This window comes from Phoca vitulina, unplaced genomic scaffold (assembly GCF_004348235.1).
Source record: "Phoca vitulina isolate PV1807 unplaced genomic scaffold, GSC_HSeal_1.0 scaffold39, whole genome shotgun sequence".
Classification (NCBI taxonomy): domain Eukaryota; kingdom Metazoa; phylum Chordata; class Mammalia; order Carnivora; family Phocidae; genus Phoca; species Phoca vitulina.
The window spans coordinates 10,395,988-10,412,482 of record NW_022589742.1 but is presented as its reverse complement, the minus strand read 5'-3'; the positions used below and the strand labels follow the sequence as shown (position 1 = coordinate 10,412,482).

The 16,495-nt window shown below is 42.0% G+C and overlaps 1 protein-coding gene across 1 annotated transcript in view; it reads left to right on the top strand.

Moving 5' to 3' along the window:
• The first annotated feature begins 4,433 nt into the window (after positions 1-4,433).
• ADGRG4 (adhesion G protein-coupled receptor G4) overlaps positions 4,434-16,495 on the top strand; it is an 84,430-nt gene continuing 72,368 nt past the window's right edge. The window contains 1 exon segment of the mRNA XM_032428240.1: positions 4,434-5,133. Within this exon segment, the coding sequence (XP_032284131.1) occupies positions 4,434-5,133 (700 nt within the window).

The following is a 16,495-nucleotide window of genomic DNA, read 5'->3' as shown; positions in this document are numbered from 1 at the left end:
CTGGGGGCCCGGGGGAGGGGCAGGATGGGGGGAGCTAAGGCAGGGCTCCGTGCAGATGCGCTTGGCTGTGTAAGGGTACAAAAGAGGTTGTGGGAGAAGAAAGAGACTTCTAATCATGACAGTGACAAACATGGCGGCTGACATTTACTTGGGGCTTCATAGTTTATAAACGTTTCACGTACATAACGTAAATGGCAGTTATAATCCTGAGCATTTTTCATGATGGCCCCGCCAGGAGGCTAACTGGCATTCCTATCTTAACCATGGAGGAAGGAGACCCAGAGAAGTGACGTGGGTTTAGTGCACACTCATACGGTGCTCACTAAGTGCCGCTGTCCTAAAAGCTTTCTCGTGCATTAATTGTCCATGTTGATGCAGCTAGGAAGGGGCAGAACTGGGGCTCAAATGTGGGGTTTTTGGATTCTACTACACTACACTTCTGCTCATATCTAAGTAGAACTTAGCTCTGCCCACAGAATCTCAAGTGTGGCCCAAGTGGTTCTCTATCCATCCATCCATCCATCCATTCATCCATCCATCTTTATTTTTCTGATTTTAAATTTAACACGATTGTATAAAAAGTACAAATATTACTGAAATAAATAACATAGAAAGCAAAAGTCCCCCTAAATCTTGCACCTAAAGATACTCATTCTTTTTTTTTTTCAAGATTTTATTTATTTATTTGTCAGAGAGAGAGCACAAGCAGGGGGAGGGGCAGGCCGAGGGAGAAGCAGGCTCCCTGCTGAGCAAGGAGTCTAACGCAGGACTTGATCCCAGGACTCGATCATGACCTGAGCCGAAGGCAGACACTTAACTGACTGAGCCACCCAGGCATCCCTAAAGATACTCATTCTTAACTGCTTGATGTGTGTTCTTCCAGATTTTTTCTATGCTATGCTAATGCACATATTTTTCTCTTATTTAAAAAAGTAGGATAATACTATATCTACACTTGGGGCGCCTGGGTGGCTCAGTCGTTAAGCGTCTGCCTTCGGCTCAGGTCATGATCGAGTCCTGGGATCGAGTCCTGCGTTAGACTCCTTGCTCAGCAGGGAGCCTGCTTCTCCCTCTCCCACTGCCCCTGCTTGTGTTCCCTCTCTTGCTGTGTCTCTCTCTGTCAAATGAATCAATAAAATCTTTAAAAAAAATACTATATCTACACTTATGTAACTCCCATTTCATGGAGTACAAAGTCTTGGCAATCTCTCCATGACTGTATAGATCTACCTTATTTGTTTTAATTGTCCATGATATAGAGGTAACAATTGCTTAGCTAGTCACTTATGGATAGACATACAGATCTTACCTTTTCTCAATTACACAAATACTGCAATAAATATCCTTGTACTTGCATCTTTGTATATATGTACATTTGTGTAGAATAAATTGATAGAAGTGGAATTGCTGGGTCAAAAGCATATACACAGTCATACACAATGCAAATGTTCATAGATACTGACAGATTGCCCTTCAGAAAAAAAGACTACTGGGGCCCCTGGCAGGCTCAGTTAGTGGAGCACGTGATTCTTGATCTCAGGGTTGTAAGTTCGAGTCCTGAGTGAGGTGTAGAGATTACTGAAAAGTAAATAAATTGGGGCGCCTGGCTGGCTCAGTCGTTAAGCATCTGCCTTCGGCTCAGGTCATGATCCCAGGGTCCTGGGATCGAGCCCCGCATTGGGCTCCCTGCTCTGCGGGAAGCCTGCTTCTCCCTCCCCCACTTCCCCTGCTTGTGCTCTCTCTCTCACTGTGTCTCTCTCTGTCAAATAAATAAATAAAAATCTTTTAAAAAAATTTAAAAAACGTTTAAAAAAATAAAAAATAAGAAGTAAATAAGTAAACTTAAAAAAAAAAGACTGTACTAATTGGCGCTCCCACAAACGGTGTATTAAAATGACTTGTTTCCTCATAAGCTCGTCAATGCTGGGTATTCTCAGTCTAAAATGCTATCATTTCAAAACGTAAAAATAGTATCTCATTGTAACTTGTGTTTTAAAAATAGGAAGAGGCCATCTTTTTGTATTTCTGATTTAGTAAGTTGCTTGTTTGTGTCCTTTGGCAACTGGCTTTATATTAGTGTATTGCAGAGAGGAGAAGCCCTGTAGACAATCCGGGATTATGGTACATTCTCTTTTAAGGGACAAATAAGCCCTGGAGATTTATGCTCACCATAAAACCCGTTCTTAAACGTTGTATTTGACGTCATATTGGAGGGCTGAGCAGACACGCAGTCGGTCAACCATAATCGATATTGGGTTTCTTAGTGATTATCACCTTGTGGGGTTACCTTTTGATTTATTAGCCACATGAAAGATGATAAGATAATATAATCACATAAGCCAGGGACAGAAATAAACATTTGCTCATCCACCATGGACGGTTCAGAAATAGCTCCCCGGCAGGTGGATGGCAGGGGCTCTGGCACATGGCGGGGGGGAGGGTTGCGTGCACACGCATGCGTATGTGTGTGGGCAGGCATGTACTTGTTTGCCTTTGAAAGATATTCAGTGCAGGAATGGAGGGAGACAAATTGTAGGGCTAGAGAATATCTAGAAGCTCGCATCTGGGGTCATCTCTCAGAAGCAGGGAAGTGGTCACTCCCGGTCAGCCTCTGGAGTGTGCCGTCTGGGGGTCAGTTTTAGAACGTTAGTCCCAACGTCACACCCCTAATTTAGAGAGAGGCTGGAATTCCGTTCTGCCATAAAGCTCTTTTTGGTTTGTCTTGGGCTGTGCTGGGCCTGGAATTAGGTTGATGTTGGGCAGTTCTCAGATAATCGCCTGGGGGCCTGGGGTGTGAGGTTTGTCATGGTGATAGTATCATGATTCACAAATAGCTTCCTATGAATGAAACAAAAGGCATACTCAATTAAAATTTTCATAGATATTGCCAAATTGCCCACCAAATGACTGTACCGATGGACATGTTCTTTTTTTTTTTTTTAAGACTTCATTTATTTAGGGGCTCCTGGGTGGCTCAGTCGTTAAGCGTCTGCCTTCGGCTCAGGTCATGATCTCAGGGTCCTGGGATCGAGCCCCTCATCGGGCTCCTTGCTCTGCGGGAAGCCTGCTTCTCCCTCTCCCACTCCCCCTGCTTGTGTTCCTGCTCTCGCTATCTCTCTCTGTCAAATAAATAAATAAATAAATAAAATCTTTATTAAAGAAAGACTTCATTTATTTATCTGAGAGAGAGAGCGCAAGCATGAGCATGGTGAGGGGCAGAGGGGGAAGCCGACTCCCCACTGAGCAGGGAGCCCCATGTGGGTCTAGATCCTGGGAGTCCGGGATCATGACCTGAGCCTGAGGCAGATGCTTAACCAACTCAGCCACCCAGGCACGGCGGGAGGGACATGTTCCTCAGTAATGTTGGAGAGTGCTTTGCATGCATCATCTCACTTAATTTTCAAACAGTTTTGTATGGTCTGTAGATAGGGCTATTATCTGGCATGGATTATAATGTAAATGGTGGCTCCCTGAGTTGTGTGTGCATACTGTGGCCCTGAATCCCCATTTTACTGAAGCAAACGTTGAGGCATCGGGAGGTTAAGGTACGTGCTCAAAGTTACACAGCTGATGCATGTCAGAACTGAGATTCCAGCTCAGGCTCTTTCACTCCAGAGCCACCTGGGTCCATGGCCACCTGAAACCTTTTTTTTTTAAAAAAAGATTTATTTGTTTATTTCAGAGAAAGAGAGAGAGAGCAAGGGGAGGGGCAAAGGGACAGGGAGACCAGCAGATGCCCTGCTGAGTGGGGAGCCTGACGTGGGGCTCAATCCCAGGACCCTGAGATCATGACCTGAACCAAAATCAAGAGTCAGACGCTCAACCATGCAGGCGCCCACCACCTGGAACCTCTTAAAGATTTGCAGCCCCCTTGGTGAGGAGATGGAAGGAAGGAATCAGGGTACACTCAGGGCGGTGCCATTTCTCCCAGCTTCAGTATTGTCCAGCAGGTCATCCTCCAGGCCCCCATTGGTGCCTTCAGTGAGAAGCAGTCTCCAGAGACCGAATAAATCAGGTAATTTGGCTCAGGAAAAGGCATTGGAGAAATAAATTGCTGTTGCGCCATGAATATAATAAGGCAGTTAGGTAGATGGAAATAGCTATCTTTTGATTACACGAGTGAAGATTATGTGCAGCAGGTTTTTAAGTCCAAGCTGCCTTTTCCTTGGCCTCCTCCCTGCCAACTAGCTACATATTTCTAACTGCCTCCCCAAACTGTCCAGCTGGTGTGTGCTCTGGGAACACTAATCTGACTTTTCATATTAGCCCAGGCAAAATATAATTAGGAAGAAACTCTTCTGCCAGAAAATGTCACTTGCCAATGTCAAATAGAGATGATTTCTGCATATCCACTATTTGGGGCTTTTTTTTTTTTTTTTTTTTTTTTGCACCAGGATTGACTCATAATAGCATTGTGTAGTCTGGGATTGACTATGTGGCTAAAGAAGATGATAACATTGAATTTTTGTTACCGAAATTTCCTTTGCTTTCTCTTTCCCCTTCCCCAAATTTGGGCAGAGGCACTTTCACTAAAAGGAAAAAGACTGGATTTTTATGGAAGAGTTGACACGCATGTGAGCCTGACCAACACGGTTCCTGAACTCAGTCGATTCACGGCATGCATTGACCTGGTGTTTGCGGATGACAAATTAAGTGATTGGATGGCCTTCTCCTATATTACTAATAACACCTTCCTGGGCAGAGAAGACATAGACCTTGGACTTGGAGGAGACCATCAGCAGCTAATACTATACAACTTGGGCAAGACCTTTTATATCCGTTACCACCTGACTCCTTTTCAGTGGCATACAATCTGCTTGCTATGGGATGGTGTGAAGGGTAGATTCGAGCTCTTCCTGAATACAGAAAGGATACTGGTAATGATGGATCAACCGCAAAACCTGACACCTAATGGGACTCTGATTCTAGGACATTTTCTCACGAACTGGGACAGCCAGGTAGGAAGCACGCTGCCTGGTTTTACTGGCAGCTTGTACTACTTTCAACTCTGGGACCACATCCTGGAAAATGAGGAGTTTCTGAAGTGTGTGGGTGGAAACGTTGTTAGCTGGGAAGAAGATGCTTGGCTCATCAACAGGATCATCCCAACTGTTGACATGAGACTGCGCTGCTGTGAGTAACTTCTGAGCTGTCCTCCTTGGTTGTGCTGATGTGATCTTCTGCTCTCTGCTCTGGATAACCCACTCTGGGCCAAGGCTCTGCCCCTCTCAGAGGGGCCGAGGGTTGCCAGTTTTGTCATCTGCTTTTTAACGTACAGCAAAGACTATTTTCTTTTTTTTTTTTTTTTGTCTTTTGTTTTGATATCACTTAAAACTTGCAGAAAATTACAACAGGGCAAGGAACTTCTACATGTTTTTTATCCAGATTCACTGACTATTATATTTTCCCCGGGTTTTATTATTATTCCTTTCTCTTCCTCTTTCCTCCTCCCTACACACACACACACACACACACACACACACACACACACACACAGTTTCTTAACCATTTAAGAGTAAGTTGTGGACATAATGCCTCATTACCCCTAAATATCTCAGTGTGTATCTCATTAAAATAAGGACATTCTCTTACTGCTGTACATTGTTATAGTACGAGTATCTAATTCATCGTCAATATTCAAATTTAACCAGTTGTCCTACTAATTTCTTTTATAGCTATTTTTTCTAGATTTCTCCACTGTTACTATTTTTCCCTCTGTAATTAATAACTAATTTCTGGGGAGGGGCACCTGGGTGGCTCAGTTGGTTAAGCGTCTGACTCTTGGTTTCGGCTCAGGTCATGAGCTCATGGGTTGTGGGATTGGGCTGCACTCTCAGTGGGGAGTCTGCTTGAGGATTCTCTCCCTCTGCCCCTCCCCCCACTCTCTCTCTCTCTCTCAAATAAAGTAATAAATATTTTAAAAAAAAACTAACTTCTGGGGAGATACTTGGAGGCTATGTAAATATCCTGTTGTTATCAAACTTTTTAAAAAAATATTTTATTTATTTGTCAGAGAGAGAGAGAGCCCAAGCAGGGGGAGCAGCAAGCAGAGGGAGAAGCAGGCTCCCCGCTGAGCAAGGAGCCCGATGCGGGACTCGATCCCAGGAATCTGGGATCATGATCTGAGAGGAAGGCAGATGCCCAACCAACTGAGCCACCCAGGCATCCCTGTTATCAAACTTTCACCCAGTAGTTTTACATCTATCGATGGTACTTGCCTCAATGGCTTATACAATAGTCACAAAATGTTGATTTTTAAAACTCCATCATTTTTCAACATTTTTTAGTGTTCTATTGCAGTGAAGAGTGTTTTCTTCTTCCACATTTACTTAGATATTCCTTCAGTTGTTTATGTGTTTATACCAGCATGAACTCATGGATTCTTACCTTATTCAATGGGTTACAATCTGTTGCTATCAATTATTTTGATGTTCAAGTTGGCCCAATTTGGGCCAGTGGGAGGCCTTCCATCTGGCTCTTGTGTCCTTTTGACACGTTCCCATCATTTTTTGAGTACTTCCTTACTTTTAGCACAAGATGTTATAGGCTCATCTCGTACTTCCTCTGCTCAGCGCAAGAATCAGCCATTTTACCAAAGAGTCCTGGTTCCTTTTAGCAAGTAATGGGATTTATAAACCAATTCATTTTTCTTTCATGAGCAATGATGATGTTAAAACCAATTCATTTTTCTTTCATGAGCATCCCCTGTTTGGGATGGAGTTCTTGTAAGAAAACTGGCTCTTTGGAATGACACACGTATTTTTCTCCTTCTTTCCCATTTCGATGAGAAAATATAGGATTGGTTTTTTCTGTACAACCCTGTTCTCCCCTCAGATCCAATCTCTTCCACCCTCAGCAGCAGCCGTCCTGAGCATGGGTAAAGTCAGTGATAACAGCATTAAGATGGGATTTTTTCCCCATTTCCTGAAATGTGTACTCATTCTTAGGTTTTATTTACGATTCTTAGGGATTTTGGGGGGGTATTGAGGGAATGGGGGCTAGATCCACGCCTAATAGGTTCTCACAGACTACAGAGATACATTTTCACCAGCAGTCCGAGTGCTGTTTGAATTAATGGCAGAGGCACATTCCGGGGGTTTCTGTGTTTCTTTGAGATCAGACTAATGCAAAGCAACAGGAAAACTATTCCTTTGAGCGACTACCTGGAGGCATTTGGTTTTTCTCTTTTCTGAAGCCTTGAAAATAGAATAGTGCTAGCTGGCTCTGATTACAAAACAGAGCTAGGGACTAGTAGGTTAAGCCTGAACAGCTCACCCAAAGCAGTTTAAAGTCACTTTATCTTTGATCTAAGGAACCGGAAGTATGGCTCTATTAAATCCATATGCTTAGCAGTGGGCTTTGAAAACCTAATCCGGCCAGTGAATTGCCGTGGCCTTTCCTACCACTTTGCTGGCAAATCGCTACATCTAACTGATGTTGTTAAAGTACGAGACAACCCTCATTTACTTTGCTCTTTTGTACCCTCTTTAATGTACAATCTATCCTCTTGGTCTGCCTGAGTTCCAGTAGGCATAATACACAAATAATCCAGCACAACAAAAAGGAAAAGAAAGCACAACCTAAAATGACAACCAGGGGCGCCTGGGTGGCTCAGTGTGTTAAGCATCTGCCTTCGGCTCAGGTCGTGATCCCAGGGTCCTGGGATCGAGCCCCGCATCGGGCTCCCTGCTCCGCGGGAAGCCTGCTTCTCCCTCTCCCACTCCCCCTGCTTGTGTTCCCTCTCTCGCTGTGTCTCTCTCTGTCAAATAAATAAATAAAATCTTAAAAAAAAAAATAAAATGACAACCAGAAAAAGGAGTAGAAAACATTATTTTTACTATTCAGGTGTCTTCAGATGTTCTTTCTAAACCTTAGACCAGGGGTTTCTAACCTGATGTCCAGAATAGCCTTGATGGGTAGGCGGAGCCCTTGAAATCGCATGCAACATACTAAAAGTGCAAGATGGATTCTTTTCTCTGAGGACAGAGTCTATAGTTTCCAACCTATTCAAAAATAATACGATAATTGCTGCTTTTTACGAAGTTCTTGCCGCATGCCAGGCATTTTATAGATGAGGGAAGAGAGGCTAAAAGAGGTTAAGTAAAATTGCTTAATGTCACCTATTAAATAAGCAGTGGAGCTGGGATTTGAGCAAAGATTTGTCCAGTTGCAGAGCTTATGTTCTTTTCACCCCCACACCATGCAGGTCTACCTCTAGGGAGTCTATGGAGATTATGACCACTGTTTTAGAAGCTTCCTTTGAAGGGATTTGCTGGTGCTAATAACCCACGTGGGGAAATTAGGGCACCAGCTACAGTCCCTGCTCACCACTGATGGGGCTGTAACACTATAGAATTTCTTCTATGTCCGTCCTGACCGTGTGGCATCTGGGGGAAAGGGGGCAATTACATGAATAAATAGGAGTGATTACAACGTGTCCAGCTTCAGCTTTTGCCTAATAAATTGGTATTTATGGTCCATAGAAGGATTATGACCTTTAAGAAATAAATTTTAATGAGCACATTGCTAGGTTACAAATCTCAATCAATCTATTTACCCGTAAATTATATATGTATATATTTATATATTCATGAGAATAAGGCTTTTGGGGAACATTTGCTGAAAACCATGAACCCTACCTGGATTTAATGAACAAGTATTCACTAGAGTTGGAGATGTCTCAGGAATATTTAAACAACACAGTGATAAATAATAACAACAGCAAAGTTGTCAGTCATTTGTAATTTAGTTTTGGAGTTGTTTTTAAGCATCTTTTCTTTATTTTTACAAATTACAAATGCAGGGGGCGTCTGGCTGGCTCAGTCCGTGGCGCATGGGACTCTTGATCTCAGGGTCGTGAGTTCAATCCTTACGTTGGGCATGGAGCCTACTAAAAAGAAAAAAAATAAAATCTTTAAAAAATATATTTATTTACTTGAGAGAGAGAGGGAGAGGGAGGAAGAGAGAGCGAGCGCTCATGAGTGGGTGAAGGGGCAGAGGGAACAAGAGAAGGACAAACAGACCCCCCCACTGTGTGGGGAGCCCGAAGAGGGGTCTCGATCCCAGGACCCCAAGATCATGACCTGAGCTGAAGTCAGATGCTTAACAGACTGAGCCACCCAGGTGCCCCCAAAAAACAAAATCTTTAAAAAAATCACAAGTGCAATACATTATGGTTGTTTATTATATGGAGTTTATTATAAAATAGACTCAAACAATACAAAGTACATGAAGTATGAAGTAAAACCTATCCTGCATCTTTTCCACAGAGGTGGCCATTCTTTTAGATTTTTTTTAATGGCTTTATAATAAATGTTCATGTGTGTGTATAGTCTTAAAAAACCAAAAATAATATGTGCATACATACATAATGTTTTACAGTTTGATGTATTTTAACTTAATATTATCATGGACACATCAGTACATTTAGATCAACCTCATGCATGGTTAGGGCTACATATATCCATTGTATAGATGCGCTATGATTTCTTTAACTCACCACTGATGGGCATTTAAGTTGCTTCCCAATTTTTTACAGTTATACATAACACTGTAACAAATTTCCTTGTGCATACATCTTGGTATATGTGGGTTTGCAATTTAATAGGACACATTAGTAAGAGTAGAATTTCAAGGGAAAAGAATATAAGCTTTTACAATTTAAATTGATTTACCATTTTTACTAGTTATTTTATTACTTTATTCATTAAAATGGATTTATTTTTTAAAGTAGAAGTAATAGATATGCTGGTAAAAATTCAAACAATGCATGAAGATAGAAATTAAAAGTAAAAGTCTCCTTTCTCGTCAATCTCTTACCCTTAGCTCCTCTCCCTGAAAGTGACAATTGTTAATAATTTCTTATGTATTGTTTCAGGAACAATTGAAAACTTGGGTTTACATGAATATGTCTTTGTTTTTCTTTTTCAAAGTTGGGATCATCATTATGCACATAGTCGTCATATATCCATTTAATAATATATTTTGGAGGCATTCCCATATCAGAAAATATAGAATATAGAGCTGCCTGATTATTTGTGGGGGGGATGCTGATTAGTATGACAGAGTAGGGATCTCCTATAATTTATTCAGTGAGCTCCCTTTGAAGTACTTTTAAGTTGTTTCCAGGTTTTAGCTGTGACAAAAGTCTACGGTATTTTGAAAAGGAATGGACGGTGGAAGGGATTTCTTGAAGTGACCATTAGGGACGGATCACAAGTTAAAATTCCTCTCTAGGTATGTTGAGCATAATTGCCTAATCTTAGCTCAGACACATGATCCAACAAAGGATTTGTTCGGACTTGTGGATGTATGAAGACGAAGAATCTTCCTAAAGATATGCAGATGAAATGACTCCTAGATATGCATTTGAGAAATCCCCTTTGGAAAGAACGAAATAACACGAACTGAGTCCATCCTGGGAGATCTGCACTGTATCGAAACCCAGGGTCCCTGTATCTGTGGAGCTATTGATTTGCTAAGATGTATTAACTGATCTCATGCTCCAGCTGCTTTGAATTACTTTATGAACTAACCATTCTTCGAATATGCAGAGATTCATTATATAGTTTGTGCACTTTCTAAGGCCTTTGTTTGGCCCACTATGAAGCCCTCGAAGCAATTATCAGCTCTGATAGGAAAGGTTCCATAGTGATGGGCTCTATTAGCTAAAAGGCAATTTGGTTTGGCCCTTGTATATCAATTTTCTGTGCTACCCTCCTTTTTTATCACGAAAGATAAGCAGGAACTGTTTGTAGTTTGCTCGAACCTCCTTATTTGTATTCCCCTGCACGGGGTGACATTCTCCTATAGATTCAGAGATGGAAGCTCTAGCCAGTCTCTCTCCCTATCTCAGAATTCATTTTTCATGTCCTTGCCTGGAAACTGAATACAGACACCATTTTGAAAAAAAAAAAAAAAATATATATATATATATATATATATATATATTTTTTTTTTTCTCATCATCTTAAAGATACTCATTTCATATTTTTTCTACCCCACAGGCAGATCTGTCTATGGCGGTCTCTGGCCACTATTATCTCTCACAAATCTAATAAACACACCCTGAATTATATTTCCAAAGGTCGTGATTGAAAGAAAAAAACCAGATGCAATAGGTAGGCTAGAAAAACACAAAGATTTAATATGAGGTGATATACCCAAATCACAGGCAGATTGTGGTACCTTAGCAAATGTTCTACTTAATATTCTCTTGGCAGGTACATCAGCAACAAAATGCCTCATAAATATTCAGCGACTCTATACCTCTGTTCTCCAGCTCCCAATGATTACAATAATACAATTTTGTCTAGAGTGAAGGAGCAAATGGCAATTAAGCCCACAGTCCCCTGTGAATTAGCATGGATTATCCCCACTTTAAAATACAGAGATAGCAAAGCTCATGCAAATCATTTGGGCAAATGATCACTTGTTCACAAATGGGAACAGAATGAATGTGGCAAAACATGTTTGCAAGCCCTTCAAAGATGGAGGCTGGCCTCCGTGGTTTCTGTGGTCGCTCCACTAGGGATGGACATTCGGTTTTCACTCAGCTACCTGCATGATGTGGGCTTTTGCATTTGCCTTTTTTTAATTGGGAGAAGTGTAGATTCACATGTGGCTGGAGATCCCTTGTACAATTTGCCCAGTTTCCCCCAAGACTGATATTTCACAAAGCTGTAATATAATGACCAGAATATTGACGTTGATACAATTCACCAATCTTATTCTGATTTCCCTAGTTCTACTTGGACTCATTTGTGTGTGTGTGTGTGTGTGTATTAAGTTCTATATAATTCTATCACTTGTGTCGATTTGTGTATCTACCACCATAGTCAATGTAGTGAATGCTTTCAATACCTCGGGGACCCGCCCCCCCTCACGGTCGCCCCTCATAAACACACCCACCTCCCTCCTGTCCTTTCTCTCCACCTCCCTCTGCTCCCCACATTGCTAACCCTTGACAACCACTAATCCGTCTGCCATTTCTAGGAGTGTGTCATTTCAAAAATGTTAGTAAATGGAATCAGACAGTATGTAACTTTTTGGCATTGACTTTTTTTTTCACTCAGTATCATTCCCTTGAGATCTGTCTAGGTTGTATGTATCCATAGTTTGTCCTTTTCCATTTCCATGGTATGGATGTGCCAGTTTGTTTAGACATTCACCTGATTAAGGACATTTGGGCGGATTCTAAGTTTTGGCTATAGCCACTCCCTCCCCCTAAAAAACCACACCCTGTCATGAATCTCTGTGTACAGGTTTTTGTGTAAACACAAATTTTCATTTCTTTGGGATAAATGCCCAGGAGTGCCATTGCTGAGCTGGATGGTAGTTGCCCATTTAGTTTTATATGAAACCGTCAGGCTGTTTTCCAGAGTGGCTGTACCTTCTTGTATTTCCACCAGCAATGGATGAGTGATCCAGTTTCTCTCCATCCTTGCCAGCATTTGGTGTTGCCACTAATTTTTATTTTAGCTATTCCAGTAAGTGTGTAGTGCAGTTTCATTATGGTTTTCTTTCTTTTTTAAAAATTATTTTATTTTATTTTTTTAATTTTATTTTATTATGTTATGTTAGTCACCATACAATACGTCATTAGTTTTTGATGCCATTATGGTTTTCATTTGCATTTCCCTGGTGCCTAATGACATTGAACATCCTTTTCTATGATTATTTGCCATTTGTACATCCTCCTCAGTAAACTATTCATGTCTTTTGCCTATTTTTTAAGAAGATTTTATTTATTTGTTTGACAGAGAGAGAGATGGCGAGAGAGGGAACACAAGCAGGGGGAGTGGGAGAGGGAGAAGCAGGCTCCCCACTGAGCAGGGAGCCCGATGCGGGGCTCAATCCCAGGACCCTGGGATCATGACCTGAACCGAAGACAGACACTTAACGACTGAGCCACCCAGGCACTCCTTTACTGTTGAGTCTTGAGAGGTCTATATATATTCTAGTCCTTAGTTGGATATATGTTTTGCAAATATTTTCTCCTAGTCTATAGATTGCTTTTAAAAATTCTTTTCACAGAAAAAAAAAAAAATAAATAAATAAATAAAAATTCTTTTCACATGGGCTTTCATGGAGCAAAACCTTTGAGTTTTGGTGAAGTCCAATTTATCAGGTTTTTTTTTGGTGTCAAGTCGAAGAACTCTTTGCTTAGTGCTAATTTTGTACCCTCCAACCTTGCTGAACTCACTTCTTTTTTTTTATTTTAAAAGGTTTTATTTATTTATTTGTCAGAGAGAGCACAAGCATGGGGAGCGGCAGGCAGAGGGAGAAGCAGGCTCCCTGCTGAGCAAGGAGCCCAATGTGGGACTGGATCCCAGGACCCTGGGATCATGACCCGAGCTGAAGGCAGAGCTTAACCGACTGAGCCACCCAGGCCTCCCACTGAACTCACTTCTAAGTTTCAGGGGGTTGGTTTTTTTTTTTTTTTCTTTTTAGATTACTTGGGATTTTCTACATGGACAATCATGTAATCTGCAATGCTTAAAAAAATTTTTTTTATTAAGTAAACTCTACCCCCAATATGGGGCCCAAACTCACAATCCTGAGATCAAGAGTTGCATGCTCTACTGACTGAGCCAGCCCAGCACCACTGCAAGGTCTTTTATTTCTTTTTCTTTCCTTACTGGAATGCCTCTGGCTTCCAGTACTATGTTGACTAAAAGTGGTGAGAGTGGACATTCTTGCCTTGCTTCCAGTCTTGGAGGAAAGACATTCAGTCTTTCACCATTATGGTTGATTTTATGTTTTTTTATTTTTATTTTTTAAAAGATTTTATTTATTTATTTGACAGAGAGAGACACAGCGAGAGAGGGAACACAAGCAGGGGGAGTGGGAGAGGGAGAAGCAGGCTTCCCGTGGAGCAGGGAGCCCAGTGCGGGGCTCGATCCCAGGACCCTGGGACCATGACCTGAACAGAAGGCAGACGCTTAACTGACTGAGCCACCCAGGCGCCATATTTTATGGGTTTTTTTTAAAGATTTATTTATTTATTTGAGAGAGAGAGCGCATGTGCAGGAGTGGGGGGAGGGGCAGAGGGAGAGGGAGAGAGAGAATCTCAAGCAGACACCCCGCTGAGTGCAGAGGCTGAGGGGGCTAGATCTCAAGACCCCGAGTTCGTGACCTGAGCTAAAATCAAGAGTTGGACGCTTAACTGACTGAGCCACCCAGGCGCCCCGGTTGATTTTAAATGTAGGTTTCTTGGTGATGTTCTTTATCAAATTGACATAAATACCCTCTGTTCCTAACTTGCCAAGGGATTTTACCATGAATGTACGTGGGATTTTGTCAAATGCTTTTTCTGTATCAATTGAACCTGTTTCCTAACCCATCGTAATTAATTGCCAGACTTGGGGTTTGAAAGAATCTTTAATTCCTATGAATCTTGGTTAAAAAGTTACTGACATTTGATTTGATCGACTTTATCTGGGATATGAATGATTCTTCAAGGCAGATATTGTTTCAGGGCATGGCTGTAATTTGGGATCCCCATTGGGTTCCTATGCCTAGGCTTGCAAGGGCATCTTCACATTTTGGTTTAGCACCGTGATCCTCTCCTCTAGGGTTTATGTCTCATTATTTTGGGTGATTGCTTATTCTTGAGCTGTTCAGCACTTGCAGAACTTGGCTTTTATTATCTACGTTTGTCTTTCCTTGTTTTTTTTTTTTTTTGTTTTTTTTTAGGTAGAGTCTCTTCTTTCTCCTAGGTTTGTGGTGGTTCTGTGTAAATTGAGGGCATGCACTTATGGGTACTAGATGATTAAAACACTGGCCCACGCTATCTTACTTCTCTACACGTTTCATCTGTGGAAATCTCATCCTGTCAACACTGTACCTCTCTGGGCCTAGTCTCTAAATGAAGGGATTGAATACAATCTCCAAGACTTAGTTCTACGATTCTGTGATTTTAATTAAGGAAGACGAGTCTTTGTTAATAAAGACGTTAGAGGAAAAACTTGGTACAGTAATCCCTCTGGAAAAAAACTCTCATCTGGAAGGTTCGATGGGAGATCTGCTGAAATAGAGAAATCCAGGCTTCGGGTTTAAGTGAGGCAATGTAAGTTGCATTATTTTCTAAGAGATACCTGGTACTTAAAATGCTACCTGCTTGGCAATTTTGTTCAACTCATTTGTTTTTCCTTTTCTAAGTTTTTTTTTTTAAGATTTTCTTTTATTCTTTAAAAAGATTTTATTTATTTATTTATTTTACAGAGAGAGACTGAGGGGCTGAGGGGGAGGGAGAGGGCGAGGGAGAGAATCTCAAGCAGACTCCTTGCTGCGTGTGGAGCCCAATGAGAGGCTGAGTCTCACGACCCTGAGATCATGACCTGAACTGAAACCAAGAGTCAGATGCTCAACCAACTGAGCTGCCCAGGTGCCCCCTAAGATTTTATTTTTAAGTAATTTCTACACCCAATGTGGGGCTCACACTCACAAGCCCGAGATGAAGAGTCCCACACTCCACCGACTGAGCCAGCTAGGCCCCCCTCCTTTCCTAAGTTTTATGCTTCTTTTTGAGATGCTTATTGGAAGTGTTAATAACAGTTAACATCTACAGCTCAGCCATCTTTATTTATTTATTTTTTTTAAAAGATTTTATTTATTTATTTATTTATTTATTTATTTTATTTTTTTTAAAGATTTTGTTTATTTATTTGACAGAGAGAGACTGAGCGAGAGAGGGAACACAAGCAGGGGGAGGGGAGTGGGAGAAGCAGGCCTCCCGCTGAGCAGGGAGCCCGATGCGGGGCTCGATCCCAGGACCCTGGGATCATGACCTGAGCCGAAGGCAGACGCTTAACGACTGAGCCACCCAGGCGCCCCAAAGATTTTATTTATTTATTCATGAGAGACAGAGAGAGAGAGAGAGAGGCAGAGGGTGAAGTAGGCTCCCAAGGAGCAGGGAGCCCGATGCGGGACTCGATCCCAGGACCCTGAGATCATGACCTGAGCCGAAGGCAGGTGCTTAACCATCTGAGCCACCCAGGCGCCCTCAGCCATCTTTAGATACAAATATCGCACCTAACTCCCATCCTCTGTGTTCTGAGTTTCTCCTTACTCATTAGGACTCCTGTAACAGTGCTCTTTGAATATTGTATCAAAGAGGATAACTTGGACTTTTGTGGTATTCGGTATTTTATTGTTTTCCTAAAAAGTGAGTGCAGCTCCATCATGAATCATTTGTAAAAGAATGGGAATTAGTGTATTCTTGGAGAGTGTTTCGGGCTCTGGGATGCCATGCTCCTCAAGTGTGGTATAAGTGACCCTTTCACAGGTTTGCTAAGCCAGTTGGCTGTGGTAAAGCCTTTTACAAAAATGGAAACCCGGGGCACCTGGGTGGCTCAGTCGTTGAGCGTCTGCCTTCGGCTCAGGTCATGGTCCCAGGGTCCTGGGATCGAGCCCCGTGTAGGGCTCCCTGCTCCGTGGGGAGCCTGCTTCTCCCTCTCCCACTCCCCCTGCTTGTGTTCCCTCTCTCACTGTG